At 41.5% G+C, this 25,449-nt stretch overlaps 1 protein-coding gene across 1 annotated transcript in view; it reads left to right on the top strand.

Moving 5' to 3' along the window:
• Positions 1–25,449, top strand: part of LOC111528897 — a 102,044-nt gene that overhangs the window by 23,389 nt on the left and 53,206 nt on the right. The window contains exon 4 of the mRNA XM_031934010.1: positions 4,000–4,495. Within this exon, the coding sequence (XP_031789870.1) occupies positions 4,000–4,495 (496 nt within the window). The remainder of the gene's footprint in view (positions 1–3,999; positions 4,496–25,449) is intronic.

Consider the following 25,449-nt stretch of genomic DNA (forward strand, 5'->3'; position numbering starts at 1 on the left):
TTGATGTTGAAGTTAATACAAAGCTCCATTCAAAACTACGATATTCAGCACTATTAATCTTTCCTGTTAGTATAAATAGAAGAAAGAGTAAACTATTTGACCTCAAAGTTCTGGTTTAATTTCTAGCAAGTATGATTACTTCAGTTCATAATTTAAAAAATAAAAGCTTTAGATTTCTATTCTAAGCCATTACTTTATAAATCTTTCATTAAAGAACATGAATGCACAAAACAAAAATAAACTTTTTTTTTGATTTGACAAGTGTTAATGTTCTAGGATGTGCCGACCATTCTTTTTGGAGGTCCTCAGAACCACCCTCTACCCTTCCAGCCCCAGTGTCACCCTTCCTGCCCGAGTGTCACCCTGCTCCCCTCCCAGCTGACTTCCAGTTGGTGTTGGCTAACGAGAGACACCCACAGACAAAGGAAGGTTTCAGAAATCAGAGCTCAAAAAGTTTCTTCCCTACTCACGCCTGTTTCCAGGCTCTGACAACTTTTTTTACTTCTATGACTACAGCTCCTGCAGACCTTTCTGTTCCTCGGCTGCTGCTTTCTGGAGGTCTGGCAATAACCTTTCCTCCCTCTGTCCCTCTGCTGTCGGTGGCAAAGGCTTTCTGCTATTGCTTGTCTTTGGGTGCCACAACGTCACTAGGGGGCCCCTTCACTTTTCTTTACAGCCTGTTCCTTTAAACTATCTGAGCGAATCATGCTTTCTTTCTGGGCCTTGACTAATGCAGTAGTGTTTTCAAAAATCTGATTAATATCATATTGCATTGCTTAGAAAAATGTCATAAGAAAAATAATTCTTTGAGAAGTAGTATATTTGTGAAAGTAGATCTATCTAGGAATTAAAGTGCTATTAGATTTGGCAGGCAAATGTGGTTATATTTTTATATTCTCTATTTTATAGAACTGAAAACTAAGTTCTAGCTTAGACTGGAACGCACATGGTATACTACAAAGAGAGAAGATAAAATTGCAGGATGAGAGCATAAAGTACAAGGTAAAACCTTATTGAAACAAAATAAGCACAACTCTACGTGCTGTATGTGTTTACATATAAGAAGAGCCAAGGCTGAGTGTGATGGCTCACGCCTCTAATCTCAACACTTTGGGAGGCCAAGGCGGGTGGATCACTTGAGCTCAGTAACTTGGAGATCAGCCTGGGCAGCATGGAAAAACCCTGTCCCTACCAAAAATACAAAAACTTAGCCGAGTGTTGTGGCGCTCACCTGTTGTCCCAGCGACTCAGGAGGCTGAGGCACAAGAATTGCTTGAACCTGGGAGGCAGAGGTTGCAGTGAGCAAAGATCACACCACTGCACTCCAGTCTAGGTGACAGAGTGAGACTCTGCCTCAAAAAAAAAAAAAGAAGAAGAAGAGCCAAAACAAGGATACACAAGGACACATACCAGCCCGTCAGCCTGTTACGTATCATTGGTTACCTCAGTGGGGTTGGGGTGATGATAGTGGCAATTATTAACATTATCTTTATACAATTCTTTTTAAAATGTTCCTTTTCTAATTCAAAATATTCAAGAACAAATTTCAAAAGACTCTGTCTTAACAAACACTTGCATTCTTATAACCCAGAAGCCAGTCATCAAACCCACCTCAGTATCATCATTTGTTCCAATATAAATCTACTCACTTCCTAAATATGTGCTATTACGAAATAGATCTTATTCCCTTCTTATTCTGGTTGAATCATGCAACCATTATCCAGATTGAAATATAAAATGTATTTATTATCCATGTTAAGGTTAAATAGAAGGTAAGTGAGAAGTTTCACAGTTTAAATTGCATTACCATGGAAAGTAGGGAAGAAAGGAAATAAAGCGGCAACATATAAAACATTTATATCTGTGATATTGAATATTTTTACCGGGACATCCAGTGTTCCAGTTACATCAGCCACCTCGAATTTATGCCTTCATTTGGCCAGTAAATGCATAGTGTGTGATGATTGTGACAGATGCTTCTCTACTAGGCAAAGTAATTTCTAGAGCCTCACTACTCTTAGCAAAGTTCATTGCCAGCATTATCACCACAGTAAGTGTCTATGCTGATTTAAATAATAACTTAACCATGTAGCAGCAATTATAGCCACATAAAATGCATTTCATAAAATGCATTCTAAGGACTTCAAGTCCCCTAACCAAAAAACTTAAGTAGAATAAACCTAAATAAGTTTTACGTCAAAAGCAGGGGAATCAAAACAACAATTACAAGCTTCCTGTCTTAGAGGAAAATGCTAAGACATTTTCTTATTGCTTATTGCTTTAACCATTTAAAATAGTGTATACATTTAGTAGACATGAACAATTTGGGACAAATTTTGAGTGTACCTATAAGTGTGTAAAACGTATATTTTATGTATTGGGAATAATATTCATAAATATATTCCTCCAATGTTGTAAAAAATGCATTCACCCTTACTACACTAGTGATTTTACAGTTTAATGAAGCCATTTTTTAAAATTGTAAATGTCTACCACCGTAGAAGTTTCTTGGCCTTTCTCCACTAAGCCTAACACTTTGAACACCCAAGTTCACTTTTTTTTTTTTTTCTTGAGACAGTCTTGCTCTGTCACCAGGCTGGAGTGCAGTGGCACGATGTCTGCTCACTGCAACTTCTGCCTCCCGGGTTCAAGCGATTCTCCTGTCTCAGCCTCCCGAGTAGCTGGGACTACGGGCACGCGCCACCATGCCCAGCTAATTTTTTGTATTTTAGTAGAGACGGGGTTTCACCATATTGGCCAGGATGATCTGGAGCGCCTGACCTCGTGATCCGCCCCCCTCGGCCTCCCAAAGTGCTGAGATTACAGGTGTGAGCCACCGCACCCGACCAAGTTCACATTTTTCAAGACTCCTTCTGACGTCTGACAAATTGGTACAATAATAGATTGACATTTGTTGTTTTACTCTAGGTCCAATTTAGAAAATGATTTCCATTTTCTCTCTTTCTATCTCACTGAAGGCAACTGATCTGTCAATCAAAACTTTAGATTTATAATTTTTTCTGTAATAAAAGAGGCGCTATTTACAGAGTTCTTGTGCAAAAGTAGTTTAAGTGAACTCAATTAATAATTCAAGAATGACTTTGTAAGGTGGTTCTTCTATCAGTGTTACATTTGAATTCACTTTAATGAAGAAAAAGGCTTTCAAAGTTCTCTTTCCAAAGGGAAGATTAAAAGCTGTTTCTTTGAGATACCACCTAAAAGTTAGTATTTTTTTTTTTTTTGGAACCTCGCGGTGGTGGTAATGTGAGTTTGTCAATCTTTGCCCGTCCTGTGAATTTGAGAAGCAGAGGAAGAGAGAAAGAGAAAGACTCGCCCCGCGACCCCCGCGCCCCACACAACCCGCCCCACAGCACACAGCAGGCGCGCAAGGAGTGCAGTGTTAGCCGCTGCTGGATTGAGCTCCTCATCCTACACTTGCAGGGGTCGCTCCTTTGGACAGAAAGCAGGGATAAAATATAAATTTAGATTTCCACCAAGGCCAGGACTAGGGTGAAGGGAGTAACGCACTAGTCTCAGGCGCAACTGTTAAGTAACACTAATCTTGAATGAATGAAATAGTTTTAAAATTGAATGTAATAGCAAAAAAAAAAAAAAAATCCATGATAGACAAAATATCAAAACTTTAAATAAAGGCTTGCACTCGCACAACCCGGGCTCAGTGGCCTCGCCCTGCTCCTGGCTCGGTTTCCCAGCTTGGTTCTCTACAAGTCAGAATTCCTAGCAAAATCAAAGAGTGCGCGCGTCTGCCCGAGTACACGCCGAGGAGTTAGTTCTGCTCCATCTTCCCTATTTGAAATCAAACAGGACAGGATTTTCCTGCGCGCCGACCGCGCTCGGTGACTAGCGGAGTGATAAAGCCCGGCGTTCTCCACCTGCAGGCGGAGGCTGGCGGCGCGGTCTTTGGTGCGAGTCCGTGCCCCGCGGCCGCCCCGCCCCGGTGGGAGGGAGGGACGGAGGGAGCTACGGGTGTAACGGGAGGAGAGCGCCTGGCGGAGCTGGGGCGCCTGTCCCGCTCGCTCGCCTCTTGACTCGCGTGGCCGCCGACCGCCTCCCGCGCCTAGTGTCCGGGACGTCTCGCGCCTGCCGCCTCCGAGCCTGGGGCGGCGCCGCGCGGCCCCGAGCGCTCCAGGAAGCTGCGGTGCGAGTCCGCGGGGCCGACCTCGGAGAAGCCTGGGGCCCGGCGCTGCTAGGCGGGAGCGTCTGCAGCGGGGAGGAGAGGCTGCGGCTTCTCCCCGACGGGCGGGGCTGCCAGTGCGTGGGGAAGAGAGCCGGGCACTGGAGAGGGGAGAGAGAAGCGTCGGAGCCGCGCAGGGGACGGGAGTGAGAGCAGGAGCGACGCAGAGCGGCCATCGCCGTGCCCGGGTCGCAGGGCGCCTGGCCAAAGTGAGCATGGCTTCGGCGGCCTGGGCCGTCCTCCAGGTGCTGCTCCTTCTCCCCACTCACGCTTGGAGCCCCGTAGGAGCAGGAAGGCCACGTAAGTACCGCAAATGGTTTAAAACTTACCCTAGGCTGTCAGGAGAACTTTGTATTTTTTATTGTGGGTAATATTTGGAAGTGGAATTGCAGAACATGTTCCTGAACACAAGGAACCTTAAAAAAAATTCTATGGAATTGCAACCCGAAAAAGACGAATTTGTTTACAATAGACTTTCCTCCTGTGGGGTAGTCTAAGATATACCATGCCTGTTTTGACTTTTTAATCTATGTATTTGAATATTCATTGAGAAAGTGGACGTTTTTGTAAAACCTGAAAAGAACATCTAAATAAGAGATTAGCCTGCAAATGCTGTCATTTATTCCTTTTTAGGATTGAAACATTTTATAGGAATTAAGTCTAACAGGGAAAAACCTGGCAGACATTACATCATACTGCATCGACTTAGATGTTAGCAGCTTACAGTTTTGCCGACCTTGGCAGCTTCAGAGTTAAGATGCTAATTAACTTCCATGCACTGTAGGGACAGAGCGCCTGTAGGCGAAACTAAATTTAAGAACCCCAAATTAATAACCTGCCTTAACTACTAAGGGAATAACACTCGGACACCCCTGCCAGGGGCTTGGTTTCTCATAGTAGAAAGTTCTTGCTTAAAGACAAAACTCAGCCAGTCATTTAGGTGATCTTGAAGATTATTCCTCTCTGGATGCTAATATTTTACATTATTTAATTTGCCATTAGGTTCCCTGTTTTTTATTTTCCTTAATTTGGTAAACACCTAGGAAGCCTTTATTTCTAGAATGGGCTATGATTCTGATATAATGGTGATATTCCAGACGGTTGAGCAAATCGTAATGTACCCGTATTTTATCGCACATAAAAATGTTTACACAACATTACATATATATATATATGTATATTGGCTTGGAGTAAATCTCTATCAGGGAGTTGTCTTTCTTTCTTGATTAATCAAACCATGAGATTACAATTTTTAAAATGTCTTCCTCCTTCTTCTGAAATCACTTTTATTTGTCTTTCGGTGGCATATTCCCGCTCTCAGCCTCAGCCCCCTCCTACGAAAATCTCCTTTGAAATAAGTTCCAATAAGTGCTAGTGGCCATGTTTGTAAATTTAGATTACTCCGGAATAACCAAGGGGAGCTTCCAGCAGTTCTCCTAAGCTGTCATGGAAAGTTTGCCGTAGCTCAGTGCTGTTCTAGCTGCCGGCTCAAGCCTGGGTTCTTCACACACAGGGCACACAACGTGGGTTCATGCACTCACTGTGCATCACGATTCAGCTGTGCCTCAGTTAATCCTACACTTGGTGTGCCCCTCCCAAAAACGCACTGACTAGACTCCTTTGGTCAGATGCTGTACCGTGTTTCAGATTCAACTTTAATCTGCTTTTGTGAGAAGGCTTTGTTAATAAAACGTGGTTACTTACATCAAATCAAAATCCTTAGGTCTTGTAATGGAAACTGCTGTTTGGCTTAAATAAATACATAATTGAATTACTTATAGAAACGCATGCTAGAGTAATTCACCAATCAACTGGCAAAATACAACAACAAGATAAGTCACTAGAGGTCACTCTTACTATTAAATAAACAAGGCTTCAAAAAGACCTTCCTGGAGAAAAGCAAAGCAATGAAATCTGAGTGAGACCCTGACACCACCTTTCCTGTTTTTGTTGCATAGTTGTGATGATTTTTTATTCTCAGGATTAGTTGTATTGATAGTCATTTTGCTTGGCATCCAGTGGCAGGATTACAAAGCCCGTAGAAATTAAGCTCTTCTCGTTTACAGTGAACATTCTTCTTGGAGGAGGGGAGGGCAGGGACAGATGTTCCAAATGGACTTAGCACCAGACAGGGCTCTTGCCAGTCGCTGAGTGACGCTTAGAATTTCAATACTAATTTTGTGGGTGTTTTCAGTCTTCTTTCATTGATGAAATGTAGTATCTTCATATCTAATAAATTTTACTAATTTTAAATTACCTTTTAGATCAAGTAATTCTTCCAGATGAAACTATGTAACTATAATAATGAGACCACCTTGAATACCAAGAAGAAAGTCAATAAGGACATTGAAAAGTTTCCTTCTCAGGTAGACACCACGAGTTGCTCACGTTATTCACAGCTGGTTTTCCAGAAGCACATTGGGCACCCACCAAGGCAGCCTGTTGATGACGGCATGAAATGGCCCTTCATGAGAAGAGCTCTCTAGGCCGGGCGTGGTGGCTCATGTCTGTAATCCCAGCACTTTGGGAGGCCGAGGTGGGTGGATCACCTGAGGTCAGGAGTTCGAGACCAGCTTGGCCAACATGGTGAAACCCTGTCTGTACTAAAAACACAAAAAATTAGCTGGTGTGGTGGCAGGTGCCTATAATCTCAGCTACTCAGTAGGCTGAGGCAGGAGAATCGCTTGAACCTGGGAGGTGGAGGTTGCAGTGAGCCGAGATGGCGCCATAGCACTCCAGCCTGGGCGACAAGAGCAAAACGCAAAACTCCGTCTCAGAAACAAACCAAACAAAAAGCTCTGTAAACATTTGGCATTTTAGGGATTATGTGCAGTTTATCTGAATGTTAGTTGACCCGACAATACATGGGAAAACTTTGTTAGGAGGATTCTGCGTGAGGGGAAATGTTTTCCTAACTTCAGTGCCTGTAGACTTGCTCTTTGTTTGTTTAGACTATTTTGAATCATCCTGCATAGGCTTCATCTTTTTGAGGATACAGTATCCAGAAAGGACTGCCTTCTTTGCATTTGACGATAGTTACTGTTAATATAGAAGCAATAAATGTGTCACCTGTTTTTTCTTCTGAACTTTTCAGTGGAAGTGGGTATAAAATTCTGAGGGCAGACCCTAGATTCTTGCATTTTCCTTATGTTGTTTTATCTGTTTATCCTTCACCAAAGGACGGGAACAAAGACTTGAACACATCTCTTCATGTTAAAATCATCCTTGTGACTCGGCCGTTTCTTTCTGAACACGAAGACATTGTGGTGTGGGAGGAGGGGTGTGGGCAAATCTGACTTCCATTGTAGCTTAGATTAATCCATATTTGTGTCTTGTAATAAGAGTTGGGTTAGTCACAATTTATCTAAGAGTTATTTTCCGACTCTATCAATTTGTCTCCCTGCCTGGGAATGTGCGAAAGGTCACTTATTGCTCTCATCCAGTCCCTGAAAACAACAGGAAGAATAAAGAGAATGATTGAACTCTGGGCACTGATCCCAGGGATACACAAACAAATGGCTGGACAGATGTTGCAGAAAGTCCTGTAATTGGTAAAATGCTGAGTAATAGCCTTTGATGTAACTTTTCAGTGGGTTAATTTATTCATTACTTAGCCTAAAACACTTTTACTTTTAATTGCCTCAATTTTTCCCCTAAATGGTTAGGTTTTTCAAGTTTGCCAGCCAGCCTGGAGAAAGAAGGATAAGCCTACTATAGAGTGTGTGTGTGGGTTAGTTAGGAAACTCACTTATGATGTAAAATGTGTCAGGAAAGATATCTCACAGAGTATAGGAATAATTATTTTTGCAGATGTTTCATTTTGGACCTTTTAGTAATACCATTTAAAGAGAGATTCTGCAGATGAGTAACAGACTTTTAATTTTAGTGTCAAATGGTACTGTATAAAAAATGGAGTTTAGACTTGGCGTGGTGGCTCACGTCTGTAATCCCAGCGTTTTGGGAGGCCGAGGCAGGTGGATCACTTGAGGTCAGGAGTTTGAAACTAGCCTGGCCAACAGGGTGAAACCCCGTCTCTACTAAAAATACAAAAAAATTAGCCAGGCATGGTGGCAGGTGCCTGTGAGGAGGCAGTGAGCTGAGATTGCGCCACTGCACTGCAGCCTGGGCGGCAGAGTGAGACTCTGTCTAAAAAAAAAAAAAAAAAAAAGGAGTTCAGATGCCTTTATTCATTTTCACCAAACTCTATACAAACATTACAGAGCATAAGTAGCCTGTGGAAATGATAATTTCAAGACATTGGTTCGATCATGAAAAAAAGAAAATCCAATTACTTGGTATTCTTCTTCCTCTTCCTCTCCCGTTCTCTTTCTGAACAGTGGAGTCCAAAGTCTTTCAGTTCAGCTTAGGCATCCATGCTGGGTAGTGGGGAGGCCCAGGGCCATGGCGGAGCATTCAGAAACCAGCGGGGTAAGGTGAGCATCCACAGCATAGCAAGGATGGGGACCTGGAGAGACAGGAGACAGCACTGGTGGTGACCTATAGCAGGTTGTCAGAGGTTGAGTGGGGTGAGGAAGGCGGCATTCCAGATTGACAGAGACTAAGAAAACAAAGGCAACTAAATACTATTCTGTGTTAAATGCTTGTGTTATAAAGGACATGACTGGGAATTGGTGAAACTTGAACAAGATTTGCGGATTAAATATTGGAACTTTATCCATGATGACTGTGATGATCATATTATGGTTATATAGGAGAACATCTTTGTTGTAGGAAATGCACATTGAAGTATTCAGGGGTGATACAGCATATTAGCATAGTTCTTCCATGTTTTCTGTAAATTTGTTTCAAAGTCAAATGGTTACTTTAAAAAACCATTCAAACTTGTGTTTAAAGGAAACATGGACCAGTAGAAAAACTCAGATAAAGGTAGTTAAATTGATGAATTTTACCTAAGAGATGTAGATTAAAAATAAAGAGGCTGAAAAAATCAAACAATTATTGAGAAATAGCAGTTCATTTATGTATGACTCTAAATCAAATTAGCCTGGATTTCTGAATGAAAAAGGTGTAATTGGCCTTGGGATTGTTCTCCATTCTTTTTGGGAAGTTTATTGCCTAGGACATCTGTATCATCTTCGAGGTACTTTTTAAAGCTTGGATATCTGAATGAACCCTCAGACTGACTGTCGCCTGGTCTGGAATGGGCTTCCGCACTTTTGATGAGACTCTTCACTGGAAGGTTGCTTGCCCCTCGGCCGGGTTGCTCCACGTTGTAAGAGCCTGTGCAAACGCTTGGTTGTACATGATTGTGCAAGTGTCAAGTCTGCTCTGTCACTGTAGAAAAAATACTCCTTTTCCACTTGACATATAAAGCATAGAATTGTTTTAAATGTCTTTTGTCAAGGATTTCATATATCTGCTTGATGTGTTGTGATACGGTATAGAAGGAAAGTGTGAAATTCATTACTTACTATGATAGCCTTGACAGGCCTACAGTAAATCTATTTTTCAAAAAAAAAAATGGAGTATATGCTTAGCCTGGTTAAAATTTTATAATGAAATGACTACTCTGGTAATAAAAATTAAAAAACACCGCAAAGTGGGGGCTAAAAATGATACTGCATGTGTTTCAGTTAATGAACATTTTTGTCATAATAATAATAAGAGTGATCGAAACCTAAAAACATTTGAGATTTTAAAATAGTTTTAACCTTATAACTACAGGATTATAATTTAAGTAGCATACCTACTTAATAAGGCAGCAATTGAAATTATTGCTAAGAATTAAATTACCAAGAGGACATGGTCTAATATGTATTGCCTGGGCTGTGGTTTGAATTACTTTTGATTAAGTATAATCACATTTTTTGAGAGTTTAAAAACAGAGGATATTACTTGCTTCTAATTCACACATGTGTTTATGAACCGTTGGCAATTAAAGCATTTGCAATTGAGGCCTTAAGAAAATTTTAGGTTAAAATCAACATATTGAGTTATGCCTTATAATTCAGTATGTGCTTATACTTTATATGCTTTACAGAGTTTTGAATATATAATATATGTATAATATTATATTTTTCCAGGAAATGCATTTCTTGTAGTTCCTTGACTTCTTTTGTAACCAAATCCAATGGAAAAAAGTTATTGAATGTCATTGTTTCTCAGGCAAGTGTAGAGTTAGGGAAATGATATACATACATATTGGGAAACTTTTAGAAGGCTTGGACTTGGTAACTCAAATCTTCTACAACCTTGAGCTTCAACTTTCTGGCCAGCTCAGGTCTCTTCACTGTCCTTTTAATGTAAAGTCAATGTTTATGGAACACTAGACTGAAATGGAAGGGTTTCTTTGGAAACTGAGCAAGCAATTGAATTAGTCTTTGTCTTAATGGAGTGATTTGATCTAAAATATTACCTATCAATTTTAGATATCTGTTAAATCAGAGCTGCCTCCATATGCGCAAATGATACTTTGACTTGGATTTTTAGATATCTTAGCCCTCAGACAAACTAATAGAATTTAAGTTGAACCTGGTGTTTTAGGGACAGTTGAATTGTTGGGGTGCCCAGGAAAACAGTCACATTTTTCTATAAGTATATATTTATTTGGCTGGAATGTGGGTGAGGAAGAAGTTATAAGTGAATTAAAAAACTGTCTCAATGTCACATGTTAAATTAAATAAAATTACAGGCAGAACTAAGTGAGTTTATGATTACTGCCACTGGGAGCAGAGACTATTTGCAGCTTACATTTATAACAGAAGGAGGGATTTAAAATATAGTATTATGCCTGCCCTGGTACAGTTAACCTCCTCCACCTGCTCCCCACACACATACACACACATGCATATCCTCAGACTGTGAAAGAAGGGTGTCTCTCAGACATCCTATCTCTAACCCAGCTTCTAACAGGTCCCTGGAGTCTAGTCTTTTTGAACACAGCAGTGAAGATAAGGAATGGGGAAGGGGCTTTGATTTCAAGTCCACTAGATACAATAGATTCCTAATTTAATTTCGAAGACAAATCAATTATTTTTATTTTATTTTTTTTTTTTTGAGACGGAGTCTCGCTCTGTCGCCCAGGCTGGAGTGCAGTGGCCGGATCTCAGCTCACTGCAAGCTCTGCCTCCCGGATTCACGCCATTCTCCTGCCTCAGCCTTCCGAGTAGCTGGGACTACAGGAGCCCGCCACCTCGCCCGGCTAGTTTTTTGTATTTTTTTGTAGAGACGGGGTTTCACCGTGTTAGCCAGGATGGTCTCGATCTCCTGACCTCGTGATCCACCCGTCTCGGCCTCCCAAAGTGCTGGGATTACAGGCTGAGCCACTGCGCCCGGCCAACAAATCAATTATTAACACAAATACAGAGAGAACAGTATTTTAAGCAAAGCCTCTGTTGTGGCAGATTGCCTTTTAAGGTGTCTCCCAATTGGGTTTCCTATTTTAGATGACTTTTTGAAGAATATATCTCTGTAATAGAAATATATATGATGATTCTCAACTTTAAGAACTTCATGTTTGCTATAATTAAGATATTTATGAATTTATTGTTAGAAGATTGGTAGAAAAAGTAATGCAACATCAAATGGGAAAATAAATATATAATGTTATATAGCTGTTCAAATATAGGGTTTGTGATTCTTGTGCTGATTTGAACTGCTGTACGACATCAGGAGAAAAGTCCACAGTTGTGTTAAGAAAGCTCTTATAAGCCTATGAAATTTTATAGCACAGGCTGTCACAGAACCTACAATTTACAAACATTTGTAAAAGTTAGGAAAAGTTTTGGGTTCCTCAATAGAAAATGATGTTGCTTAGCTTTAAGAAAGCAACTAATTTATCTCTTTTTATTCTCGTCCATTATTAAAGGAACCTAAATGGTCTTTTAAAATTATAATAAAACTAAGCTACTAAAAATATCACATAGATTTTGAGATACTGTGAATAACCATATAAAATAATTTGCTATTTTTCATGTATAAAAATAAGCTTAACACGCTTATCAACACATCTTGAACTATAAGAGATTTGTTTCAGCAATGTTGCCAAAAGGCAAGCAATGCCTACTGCCCATAGGAAACTCTGAATTCCCTGAGCTCAGGGCTCCTCACTTGTCATGTGACCCGCTGCGTGTGCACACATCCATCTGTGCCCATCCCTGTTCCCCCAACGGACTTGGAGGCAAGGAAATTGATGCAGACATGCTGATGCTCATATTGTTTGCTATGCTGTAAGTAATACAGTCCTTTGCTTTGACCCAGGAATCTTCTGCCGCAACCATGAAACAAACTGGCAGGCTCATTTGTTAGCTTGCAAGTAGGGTAAAGTCTCTCTTCACGGTTCTTCACAGTGTACTTGTCTGTGCAGTGGTCGTCGTCTTCATGAATGATAACATGATAACATGACATAAGAAATAGTGAGAAGATCTTACCTATAGATAAGCAAACACTGCAATATAAAAATAGCGTATGTCATTTCAGAAATCACAGTTGACACATTCTAGAGAAGAGATTGGGCAGCCTTCCTTTTTTGGATGGCACAGTTGATTCTACTGTCCTCATTTCTTCCTCTCTTTTCTGGGATGTGAGGAAGAATTGCTGTGACAAAGCTCTTCTCCTGGGTGGCCAGCGTTGACTGTCAATTTGTTTTGTTTTCGGCAGGCCAGGCAGATGTCCTCTACCTCCTTCTTCGTGCCATGTGACATTCATCCCTTGGATTTTCCTATTGTGTTTTATTTAGTATTTTAGAATACTGCCCACGTTCCATTCTGGAAAGTCCGCTGTCCCAGCCAGAGTTTTCTTAGAAAGCTGAGCCTGTGATGGGCATTGGTGCAGGTAGCCTCTTCTGGAAAGTGAGCTCATAAAAGGGGGAAGAATGGAATAGAGAAGAAAAATCCAGCAAAAGGGGACATCACTGAGCTGGTCACTTCTGTGGGCACCTGGGGCCTGAACTCGCTGGGGAGCTCTCAGGAAGCCGGTAGAATGTGTCTCACAGCTGTGCCTCTGAGACAGCAGGGGGAGTGCGTGTATCCGGAGTCCTGTCCAGGGATTCAGCCCTGCCCTTGGGGCGCTGACTCCTGGCTCTCAGCAGAGGAATATGAATGAATGGGTTGTGACTGGGTGTCTGCACGCATCGCAGGTCAAGAACTCTAAGAGGCCAAGAGGCCAAGGGACAAACAGAGAACTCGAACACTTAACTCAGGAATGACTTCCTAAGAACACTTAGGAAGGTGCTGCCACATTATACTGTGAGGAGCCGGTTAGCCCAGCACTGGCCAGAGTAAAAGGAGAGCCAAGAAATACAAGGCAGGGCAGAGGAGGTGACCTGCCACAGTGTAGTTGATAACCATAGGGCACCTGTCTACAGAATGAGTCCGTGTATTTATTCAGTTTTAACACATTTACGTTAAGGAAGCAAGTTTTGCCTTCATGCTGCATTTCACAGTTACATTTTTCAATATTTTTCAATATTAGATTCAAACTCCTAAGAAAAACACACCAGCATCTTCAGTTTTTCTCCTCGGCTTTTCTGAGTTCCTAATTCCCTTCCCCATTTGTCCTGCCCCCATGGGACTGTCTCCCTCAGCTGGGCATGTCACTTTTTTCCTATCACCATGTCTTTGCATTTATTTTTTCCCCTGGAAAATCCACAATACCTTTTCCCTAATTTCTCTTGGAATACTACAAACCAAACTGTATGATCCTTTCCTGACCCCACTTCCTCACTTTCATTACTCTTTTCATGGAAAATCCACAATAGGTACCTTTATGGGCCTCTCTTATTACACTGGGCTTATTGTATAGCTGTAGCTTTTGCATATATTACTGTCACATGCCTGTGATATAATTGAGAGGCATTTTGTGTCACCAGCACCTAGCACCACGCCCAGAAAGTGATCAGTAGTCAGTATCTATAGAATGTGAATAAATGGGTGGCTAGCTCAGATTCATGGAAACACAGGGAATGATGAGACTGAAGTAATGATGAGACTGAACACAGGGAATGATGAGAAGGTCAGCAGGGTTATAGCGTTCAGGGTAGTATTATAAAAATAAAACTGAGAAGCCAACTTTGACCTAAAAGCCCCTTTACTTTTACAGTTGGTATTTTGAATTGAAATATAGGTATTTATCACCTACAACTGTCATTTACCATTTAATTAGACTCAAACTGCATTCCAACCTGTCAGAGTAATGTGGACCCAGATTCTCTTTTTTAACCACCACTCCCCAAATTTTCTTTATAGCCTCTGTGTCAGAGAAATAGAATGAATAGGATATACATAGGAGATTTACTGTAAGGAACTGGCTTGTGTGGTTATGGAGCCTGGGAAATCCCATCTGCGGGGTGAGCTGGCGGGCTGGAGATTGAAGGAGAGTTGACGTTCTGTTTGAAGGCCGACAAGCAAGAAGAGCTGCTGCTGCAGATGAATTCTAGAGAATTCTCTCTTTTCTGGTGGTGGTAGGGGGTATTTTTGTTCTATCCAGGCCTTCAGCTGATTGGATGAGGCCCATCCACATATGGAGGGCAGAGTGTTTCACTCGACCAATTAAATTGTTAATGTCCTCCCAGAACACCCTTGCAGAAACATGTAGAATGACGTTTGACCAAATATCTGGGACCCCCGGCCTAGTCAAATTGACACATGAAATTACCCATCACATCATCCGTACTTTTGATTAATCGAATTGCCTTTACGAGGAGACAGCTAATAAGTCAGCAAACAAACCGAATGCCAGTGCTGAAGCTGCGCTTTTCCGCCCGTTGCTCAGGCATTTCCTCTCCCGGGGTCGCCTCATGTCTCAGACCTCCGCAGCACCTCAGAGGTCACCTCCCTCCTTTTAGTGCTTCCACCCAGAAGTTCTCTCATTATTTTGTGAAACATGTGTTGAGACTAGAAGACAAACTCCTTTCGAATTTGTAAAGAAAAAGTAACATTTTCTTATATCTGCATCACTCATTGTGGGCTGCAATCCCTTCTTGTCAGCATTCGTTTTGCATTTTACCATCTAAAGAGTTTCCTTTTCAGGTGGTGGGAACCTAAGAAAAATTGTCTTTCTATTTTCTTTTTTTTTAAATTTTTTTTTTAGTCCCTTAAGGTCTAGAGTACATGTGCACAACGTGCAGGTTTGTTACATATGTATACATGTGCCATGTTGGTGTGCTGCACCCATTAACTCGTCATTTACATTAGGTATATCTCCTGATGCTATCCCTCCCCCCTCCCCACTCCCCCTTCCCACGATAGGCCTTGGTGTGTGATGTTCCCCACGCTGTGTCCAAGTGTTCTCACTGTTCAGTTCCCACCTATGAATGAGAACATGCGGTGTTTGGTTTTCTGTCCTTGTGATAGTTTGCTCAGAATGATGCTTTCCAGCTTTATCCATGTCCCTACGAAGGACATGAACTCAACCTTTTTTATGGCTGCATAGTATTCCATGGTGTCTATGTGCCACATTTTCTTAATCCAGTCTATCATTGATGGACACTTGGGTTGATTCCAAGTCTTTGCTATTGTGAATAGTGCTGCAGTAAACATATGTGTGCATGTGTCTTTATAGCAGCGTGATTTATAATCCTTTGGGTATATACCCAGTAATGAGATGACTGGGTCAAATGGTATTTCTAGTTCTAGATCCTTGAGGAATTGCCACGCTGTCTTCCACAATGGTCGAACTAGTTTGCAGTCCCACCAACAGTGTAAAAGTGTTCCTATTTCTCCACATCCTTTCCAGCACCTGTAGTTTCCTAACTTTTTAATGATTGCCATTCTAACTGGTGTGAGATGATATCTCATTGTGGTTTTGATTTGCATTTCTCTGATGGCCAGTGATTATGAGCATTTTTGCATGTGTCTGTTGGCTGCATAAATGTCTTCTTTTGAGAAGTGTCTGTTCATATCCTTTGCCCAGTTTTTGATGGGGTGGTTTGATTTTTTCTTGTAAATTTGTTTGAGTTCTTTGTATATTCTGGATATTAGTCCTTTGTCAGATGGGTAGATTGTAAAAGTTTTCTCCCATTCTGTAGGTTGCCTGTTCACTCTGATGGTAGTTTCTTTTCCTGTGCAGAAGCTCTTTAGCTCCCATTTGTCAATTTTGACTTTTGTTGCCATTGCTTTTGGTGTTTTAGTCATGAAGTCCTTGCCCATGTCTATGTCCTGAATGGTATTGCCTAGGTTATCTTCTAGGGTTTTTATGGTTTTAGGTCTAACTTTTAACTCTTAAATCCATCTTGAATTAATTTTTGTGTAAGGTGTAAGGAAGGGATCCAGTTTCAGCTTTCTACGTATGGCTAGCCAGTTTTCCCAGCACTGTTTATTAAATAGGGAATTCTTTCCCTATATCTTGTTTTTGTCAGGTTTGTCCAAGATCAGATGGTTGTAAATGTGTAGTGTTATTTCTGAGACCTCTGTTCTGTTCCATTCGTTTATATCTCTGTTTTGGTATCAGTACCATGCTGTTTGGTTACTGTAGCCTTGTAGTATAGTTTGAAGTCAGGTAGCATGATGCCTCCAGCATTGTTCTTTTGGCTTAGGATTGTCTTGGCAATGCGGGGTCTTTTTTGGTTCCGTATGAACTTTAAAGTAGTTTTTTCCAATTCTGTGGAGAAAGTCATTAGTAACTTGATGGGGGTGGCATTGAATCTATAAATTACCTTGAGCAGTATGGCCATTTTCACGATATTGATTCTTCTTATCCATGAGCATGGAATGTTCTTCCGTTTGTTTGTGTCCTTTTTTATTTTGTTGAGCAGTGGTTTGTAGTTCTCCTTGAAGAGGTCCTTCACATCCCTTGTCAGTTGGATTCCTAGGTATTTTATTCTCTTTGAAGCAATTGTGAAAGGGTGTTCACTCATGATTTGGCTGTCTGTTATTTGTGTATAGGAATGTTTGTGATCTTTGCACATTGATTTTGTATTCTGAGACTTTGCTGAAGTTGCTTACCAGCTTAAGGAAATTTTGGGCCGAGACGATGGGGTTTTCTAAATATACAATCATGTCATCTGCAAACAGGGACAATTTGACTTCCTCTTTTCCTAATTGAATACCCTTTATTTCTTTCTCCTGCCTAATTATCCTGGCCAGAACTTCCAACACTGTGTTGAATAGGAGTGATGAGAGAGGGCATCCTTGTCTTGTGCCAGTTTTCAAAGAGAACGCTTCCAGTTTTTGCCCATTCAGCATGATATTGGCTGTGTGTTTGTCATAAATAACTCTTATTATTTTGACATACATCCCATCAATACCTAGTTTATTGAGAATTTTTAGCATGAAGGGCTGTTGAATTTTGTTGCGGGCCTTTTCTGCATCTGTTGAGATAATCACGTGGTTTTTGTCTTTGGTTCTGTTTATATGATGGATTACGTTTATTGATTTGTGTATGTTGAACCAGCCTTGCATCCCAGGGATTTTAAGCCCACTTGATCGTGGCGGATAAGCTTTTTGATGTGCTGCTGCATTCGGTTTGCTAGTATTTTATTGAGGATTTCTGCATTGATGTTCATCAGGGATATTGGTCTAAAATTCTCTTTTTTTGTTGTGTCTCTGCCAGGCTTTGGTATCAGCATGATGTTGGCCTCATAAAATGAGTAAGGGAGGATTCCCTCTTTTTCTGTTGGTTGGAATAGTTTCAGAAGGAATGGTATCAACTCCTCTTTGTACCTCTGGTAGAATTCGCCTGTGAGTCCATCTGGTCCTGGACTGTTTTTGGTTGGTAGGCTCTTAATTATTGCCTCAATTTCAGAGCTAGTTATTGGTCTCTTTGGGGATTCAACTTCTTCCTGGTTTAGTCTTGGGAGGATGTATGTGTCCAGGAATTTATCCATTTCTTCTAGAGTTTCTAGCTTATTCGTGCAGAAGTGTTTATAGTACTCTCTGATGGTAGTTTGTGTTTCTGTGGGATCAGTGGTAATATCCCCGGTATCATTTTTTATTGCGTCTATTTGATTCTTCTCTCTTTTCTTCTTTATTAGCCTTGCTAGCGGTCTATGAATTTTGTTGATCTTTTCAAAAAACCAGCTCCTAGATTCATTGATTTTTTTGAAGGGTTTTTTGTGTCTCTATCTCCTTCAGTTCTGCTCTGATCTTAGTTATTTCTTGCCTTCTGCTCGCTTTGAATGTGTTTGCTCTTGCTTCTCTAGTTCTTTTAATTGTGATGTTAGGGTGTCAATTTTAGATCTTTCCTGCTTTCTCTTGTGGGCATTTAGTGCTATAAATTTCCCTGTACACACTGCTTTAAAAGTGTCCCAGAGATTCTGGTATGTTGTATCTTTGTTCTCATTGGTTTCAAAGAACATCTTTATTTCTGCCTTCATTTCTTTTTTTTTTTTTTTGAGTTTTTTTTGAGACAGAGTCTCGCTCTGTCACCCAGGCTGGAGTGCAGTGGTCGGATCTCAGCTCACTGCAAGCTCCGCCTCCCAGGTTCACGCCATTCTCCTGCCTCAGCCTCCCAAGTAGCTGGGACTACAGGCGCCAACCACCTCGCCCGGCTAGTTTTTTGTATTTTTTAGTAGAGACGGGGTTTCACCGTGTTAGCCAGGATGGTCTCGATCTCCTCACCTCGTGATCCACCCGTCTTGGCCTCCCAAAGTGCTGGGATTACAGGCTTGAGCCACCACGCCCGGCCTTCTGCCTTCATTTCTTTATGTACTCAGTAGTCATTCAGGAGCAGGTTGTTCAATTTCCATGTAGTTGAGCAGTTTTGATTGATTTTCTTAATCCTGAGTTCTAGTTTGATTGCACTGTGGTCTTGAGAGACAGTTTGTTATAATTGCTGTTCTTTTACATTTGCCGAGGAGTACTTTACTTCCAACTATGTGGTCAGTTTTGGAATAAGTGCGATGTGGTGTTGAGAAGAATGTATATTCTGTTGCTTTGGGATGGAGAGTTCTGTAGATGTCTATTAGGTCTGCTTGGTGCAGAGCTGAGTTCAATTCCTGGATATCCTTGTTAACTTTCTGTCTCGTTGATCTGTCTAATGTTGACAGTGGTGTGTTAAAGTCTCCCATTATTATTGTGTGGGAGTCTAAGTCTCTTTGTAGGTATCTAAGGACTTGCTTTATGAATGTGGGTGCTTCTGTATTGGGTGCGTATATATTTAAGATGGTTAGCTCTTCTTGTTGAATTGATCCCTTTACCATTATGTAATGGCCTTCCTTGTCTCTTTTGATCTTTGTTGGTTTAAAGTCTGTTTCATCAGAGACTAAGATTGCAACCTCTGCTTTTTTTTATTTTCCATTTACTTGGTAGACCTTTCTCCATTCCTTTATTTTGAGCCTAAGTGTGTGTCTGCACGTGAGATGGATCTCCTGAATACAGTGTGCTGAATACAAATACAATTTGCCAGTCTGTGTCTTTTAATTGGAGCATTTAGCCCATTTACATTTAAGGTTAATATCATTATATGTGAATTTGATCCTGCCATTATGATGTTAGCTGGTTAGTTTGCTCATTAGTTGATGCAGTTTCTTCCTGTCATCGATGGTCTTTACAATTTGGCATGTTTTTGCAGTGGCTGGTACCGGTTGTTCCTTTCCATGTTCAGTGCTTCCTTCAGGATCTCTTGTAAGGCAGGCCTGGTGGTGACAAAATCTCTCAGCATTTGCTTGTCTGTAAAGGATTTTATTTCTCCTTCTCTTATGCAGCTTAGTTTGGCTAGATATGAAATTCTGGGTTGAAAATTCTTTTCTTCAAGAATGTTGAATGTTGGCCCCCACTCTCTTCTGGCTTGTAGAGTTTCTGCCGAGAGATCCGCTGTTAGTCTGATGGGCTTCCCTTTGTGCGTAATCCAACCTTTCTCTCTGGCTGCCCTTAATATTTTTTCCTTCATTTCTACTTTGGTGAATCTGACAATTATGTGTCTTGGAGTTGCTCTTCTCGAGCAGTATCTTTGTGACATTCTCTGTATTTCCTGAATTTGAAAGTTGGCCTGCTTTGTTAGGTTGGGGAAGTTCTCCTGGATAATATCCTGAAGAGCATTTTCCAAGTTGGTTCTGTTCTCCCTGTCACTTTCGGGTACACCAATCAGATGTAGATTTGGTCTTTTCATATAATCCCATATTTCTTGGAGACTTTGTTTCTGTTTATTCTTTTTTCTCTAAACTTCTCGCTTCATTTCATTCTTTTGATCTTCAGTCACTGATATCCTTTCTTCCCCTTGATTGCATCGACTACTGAAGCTTGTGCATGCGTCATGTAGTTCTAGTGCCATGGTTTTCAGCTCCATCAGGCCATTTAAGGTCTTCTCTATGCTGTTTATTCTAGTTAGCCATTCATCTAATCTTTTTTTCAAGGTTTTTAGCTTTTTTGTGATGGGTTCAAACATCCTCCTTTAGCTCGGAGAAGTTTGTTATTACCGATCGTCTGAAGCCTTCTTCTCTCAACTCGTCAAAGTCGTTCTCCGTCCAGCTTTGTTCCATTGCTGGCGAGGAGCTGTGTTCCTTTGGAGGAGCAGAGGCACTCTGATTTTTAGAATTTTCAGCTTTTCTGCTCTGGTTTCTCCCCATCTTTGTGGTTTTACCTACCTTTGGTCTTTGATGATGGTGATGTCCTGATGGGGTTTTGGTGTGGATATCCTTTCTGTTTGTTAGTTTTCCTTCTAACAGTCAGGACCCTCAGCTGCAGGTCTGGTGGAGTTTGCTGGAGGACATGTTTGCCTGGGTATCACCAGCGGAGGCTGCAGAACAGCAAATATTGCAGAGTGGCAAATGTTGCTGCCTGATCCTTCCTCTGGAAGCTTCTCTCAGAGGGGCACCTGGCTTCTCTCAGAGGGGCACCAGTTGTCAGTTGGCCCCTACTGGTAGGTGTCTCCCGGTTAGGCTACTCGGGGGTCAGGGACCCACTTGAGGAGGCAGTCTGTCTGTCCTCAGATCTCAAACTCCATGCTGGGAGAACCACTGCTATCTTCAAAGCTCAGGTGGAAATGCAGAAATCACCTGTCTTCTGTGTCACTCACCTTGGGAGCTGTAGACTAGAGCTGTTCATGTTCGGCCATCTTGGAACCGGATCTGTCTTTCTATTTTCTTATCCTTATGAGCGTTGTCAAAAGAGTGCAGCTTCTTCTTGTTTCTCTTATGAGTGTACAAAAAATCTCTTTGATTGCATTTAGCAATTTTTGCAAGTCTTAATTTGTTCCGGGGTTTAATTCAGTTTGCTTTATATTGCCTCCTTTTCATTATAAGTATTTTTTTTTTTTTTCTGATACGGAGTCTTGCTCTGTCACCCAGGCTGGAGTGCAGTGGTGTGATCTCGGCTCACTACAACCTCTGCCTCATGGGTTCAGGCAATTCTCCTGCCTCAGCCTCCCAAGTAGCTGGGATTACATTTGCTGGCTACCATGCCCAGCTAATTTTTATATTTTTACTAGAGACAGTGTTTCACCATGTTGGCCCAGCTGGTCTCAAACTCCTGATCTCGTGATCTGCCCACCTCATCCTCCCAAAGTGCTGAGATTACAGGCGTGAGCCACTGTGCCCGGCCTCATAGTAAATATTCTTTCTTTGGTTACTTTGCCCATTTCTCTCTTCTTCAGTGGAATTTTTTTTCTGGATTTCATTTGGATAGCTTTTCACATTTGATGAACGATGTTGTCCTTATTCATAACAACAGTGTCTCTTTGTATAGTGGTTGCTCGGAGGTCTACAAGGTAGTAGTATGTAACATTTCCAATTGTGTTCTGAATACGCATATCTTTTTAAGTTAAAAAATTGAAGTTGAAGCTGCCTCTACAGTGACACACATAGCTTGAAATAATAGAGTTGAAATTCAGACATAAAACATATTGCCATGGGATAATGCCTGCTGTTTTCCTAAAGTTTTGAAATTATCTGTTTGAGGTCTCAAGTGAACATTTGTCTATTGTCTTGGGCACAATAAATTCTAAGATGTTCTGGTTATTTTCTCAAGGATTCTGATACTGCCCCCTTACTAACCGTATTAGAGCCAAGTACAGAGTAGTGATCAAGGCCTGATAATTTGCAGGTGTATTACTTTGGGCTGAAAAAATCTAGCTGATGTCAGTGGTCTTGCTGGGATCTCTCTTCAGAATGCAATTGGGGTGCATCTCTTAACTCTTACTTCAATGTCACTGAAGTTCTCTTTCTTCAGCTCCCAGATACTCTGTAGCCTGCTCTGGCCTGTGAGGTCATGAGGTCCCTTTAAGGATGTTATTAGTTTAACACTGTCTTCTTTCCATCCCTCTGTAACATGTCTTGGGAAGAAGCCATATCCTTCTCATACCTTATATTCTCATTCAGACCCTAATTCTGTCAACTCTCAGAGATGCATAGAAAGAATTATTATTATTTTTAATTTCTGTGGTTACGTAGTAGGTGTATATATTGACGGGGTGCATGAAATGCTTTGATACAGGCATGCAATGTGAAATAAGCATCATGAAGAATGGAGTATCTGTCCCCTCAAGCATTTATCCTTTGAGTTGCACATTATCCAATTACACTCTTTAAGTTACTTAAAAATGTACAATTAAGTCATTATTGACTATAGTCACCCTGTTGTGCTATCAAATACTGGATCGTCTTCATTTTTTTCTATTTCTTTGTACCCGTGGAAAAATCATTTACTGCTGTTTATTAACAGCCCATCTTTGCCACTTACATTCCCATAGCTGTGGATACGTTCACAGTAACAGTTATTAGTGATAACATCTCCACGTGATTTTCTTTTTGAATTATATGCACCTGTGTTGTTGTATGTTTTCTGTGTCATGCCTGATGTCTTTCTGCAGGACTTAATTTTCTTGTTTGGTTTCCTCTCTTTCTACTTAGAAGTAATTCTCAGAAAAAATAGGTTCGTCTTATTCTCATATTATATACTTTAGTCTAAAATCTGTAGTTTAAAAATAGGTATTCAATTTGTCACAGAAGTATAATTTTTTTTTTTTTTTTTTTGAGACAGAGTCTTGCTCTGGCACTCAGGCTGGAGTGCAGTGGCCAGATCTCGGCTCACTGCAAGCTCCGCCTCCCGGGTTCCCACCATTCTCCTGCCTCAGCCTCCCAAGTAGCTGGGACTACAGGTGCCCGCTGCCACGCCTGGCTAATTTTTTGTAGTTTTAGTAGAGACGGGGTTTCACCGTGTTAGCCAGGATGGTCTCGATCTCCTGACCTCGTGATCCGCTTGCCTTGGCCTCACAGAGTGCTGGGATTACAGGCGTGAGCCATTGCGCCCGGCCTCACAGAAGTATAATTTAACTACATAGCAAGAAATTTAGAAATAAACAAAAGGAAAGAGAACAAGACCATCTATCCAGCTTCCTCGGGGACAAGGAGCTGTTCTACGTTGAATCCCTCGTGTGTTTCTGGAGCTGTGTTTGTTGGATTTAACACCCGTTGTCTCAGCTTAACCCAGCAGGTCTGTTTGTCCATTATCTTCTCAAATACAGGTTTTTCCCATCCCATCTCCTGCATCTCTCCACGTGTCTAAATAGTCCTTGTATTTATTGTAGAGTAGATCATCAAATTAAGATGCTTAAATTTATATAAACTTGGCTGGGCATGGTGGCTCACACCTGTAATCCCGGCACTTTGAGAGGCTGAGGCAGGCGGATCACGAGGTCAGGAGATTAAGACCCTCTTGGCTAACACGGTGAAACCCCGTGTCTACTAAAAATACAAAAAAAAATTAGTTGGACGTGGTGGCGGGCACCTGTAGTCCCAGCTACTTGGGAGGCTGAGGCAGGAGAATGGTGTGAACCTGGAAGGTAGAGGTTGCAGTGAACGGATATTGCGCCACTGCATTCCAGCCTGGGCGACAGAGCAAGACTCCGTCCAAAAAAAAAAAAAAAAAAAAAGGTAAAGTTTCCTCTTGCTCTTCATTTGTGTTGTGTGTTTTGTAGTACTCATAAAGTCCTTGGTCCCGGTATGTTAAAATTGGTATGCTGTTGTTATAACTTGATATTTGTAGTGCCGTAAGTCATTTGAAAACACTAGTGTCAGGAGGTATTCAATGTTTCTATACTAGGTTTTCTTTAACAAGTCAAAATGTCATCTGGAAGGAGAGACAAAATGTAACCCCATCTCCTACCCTCTTCTGTTCCTACCCAGTAATGTATAGAATTTAAACCTGTTCCTATGTGTCTTCGTCCAAGCCTCATCTGTTCCCACAGGTAGACTATAGGAATTGTCTGTCATGTCCTGGGAACCAGACACTCATCAGCTGGTCATGCCAGTGTCTCTTCCTCACCCCAGAATCATCAGTCAGCAAGCAAGGCTCCTCGCTCGGGAGTGAGGTTCTCCTGTACCCTCTCAGCCCCATCTGCTGCTGCACGTGGCTGCGGTGTGGCTCCCTGTGAGTGAGGTGCTGCTCCTTCTCCAGAGGTGTAATTCATTTTCAGTGAGACAGACCTCAGTATTTCAGAAGAGTAAACCTTACTGTGGCCTTCACACATGTGAGAAGAGTTCAGAGCAGAGACAAAATGTGAGTTGAGCCCCGAAGATAATAAATGATGAGAACTCGCAGACAGGAGGGGCTGCAATGTCATCGGGTGAGCGGTCAGGGAGCGTTGGTGCCTGCATCCTACATTCAGGAAACAGTGAGAAGAACACTCTGATTAAAGGAGGAAGCACATCTGAGAAATGTGTAGTGGATTCGGCTGTAGTGCAGAGAGGACAGGAAACAGATGGTGGAGGGAATTGAATGCCAGGACCTGAAATTTGAATTTCAGGACGGGTGCAGTGGGGATCCATTGGAGCTGGTTGATATGGCTGTTTATGTGACTTGCACTCAGCAATAGTTTAAACCGTTTCTGCCATGGTGATATGTAATTTTTGTGTGTATGTGGCTGGGGACAATCAATAAGTAAACACTGGCTATAAGGTTTGGTTAGGTTATTAACATGAGGACCTACAGCGAGATGATGATAATGGTAATGGAAAAGCTGCCATATACACACAAAAAGCACGTAATCCTTGGTGATGTCTTGGCTGTAGAGGGAAGATAAATGTGGGGGCTCAGGACAGTGTACTTACTGAGCATTTTTCGGTTGCAGGTGACCAAAATCTCAAATCAAATAGGCCTGAACAATAAGGGGAATCAGAGTGTCTTGATTCAAGCCAGGCTGAATTTAGGTAATCAGATTCTTTCATCAGCCGTCTGCCTCTTTCCTTCTTGCACATGGGCAGCTCTGTCTATGCCGTACCTTCAGGCGTACCGTTTAGTATCTTAGAAGCGTGACTGTTTTCCTTTGTTTCTGTTCTTAGCAATGTTCAGTTCTACAGATATTATGCCTTTATTAGTTTATTCTACTCAGTAGGATAAGCTTCACAGGAGCAGAGACTTTTT

The sequence above is a fragment of the Piliocolobus tephrosceles genome, chromosome 14 (assembly GCF_002776525.5).
Source record: "Piliocolobus tephrosceles isolate RC106 chromosome 14, ASM277652v3, whole genome shotgun sequence".
NCBI lineage: Eukaryota > Metazoa > Chordata > Mammalia > Primates > Cercopithecidae > Piliocolobus > Piliocolobus tephrosceles.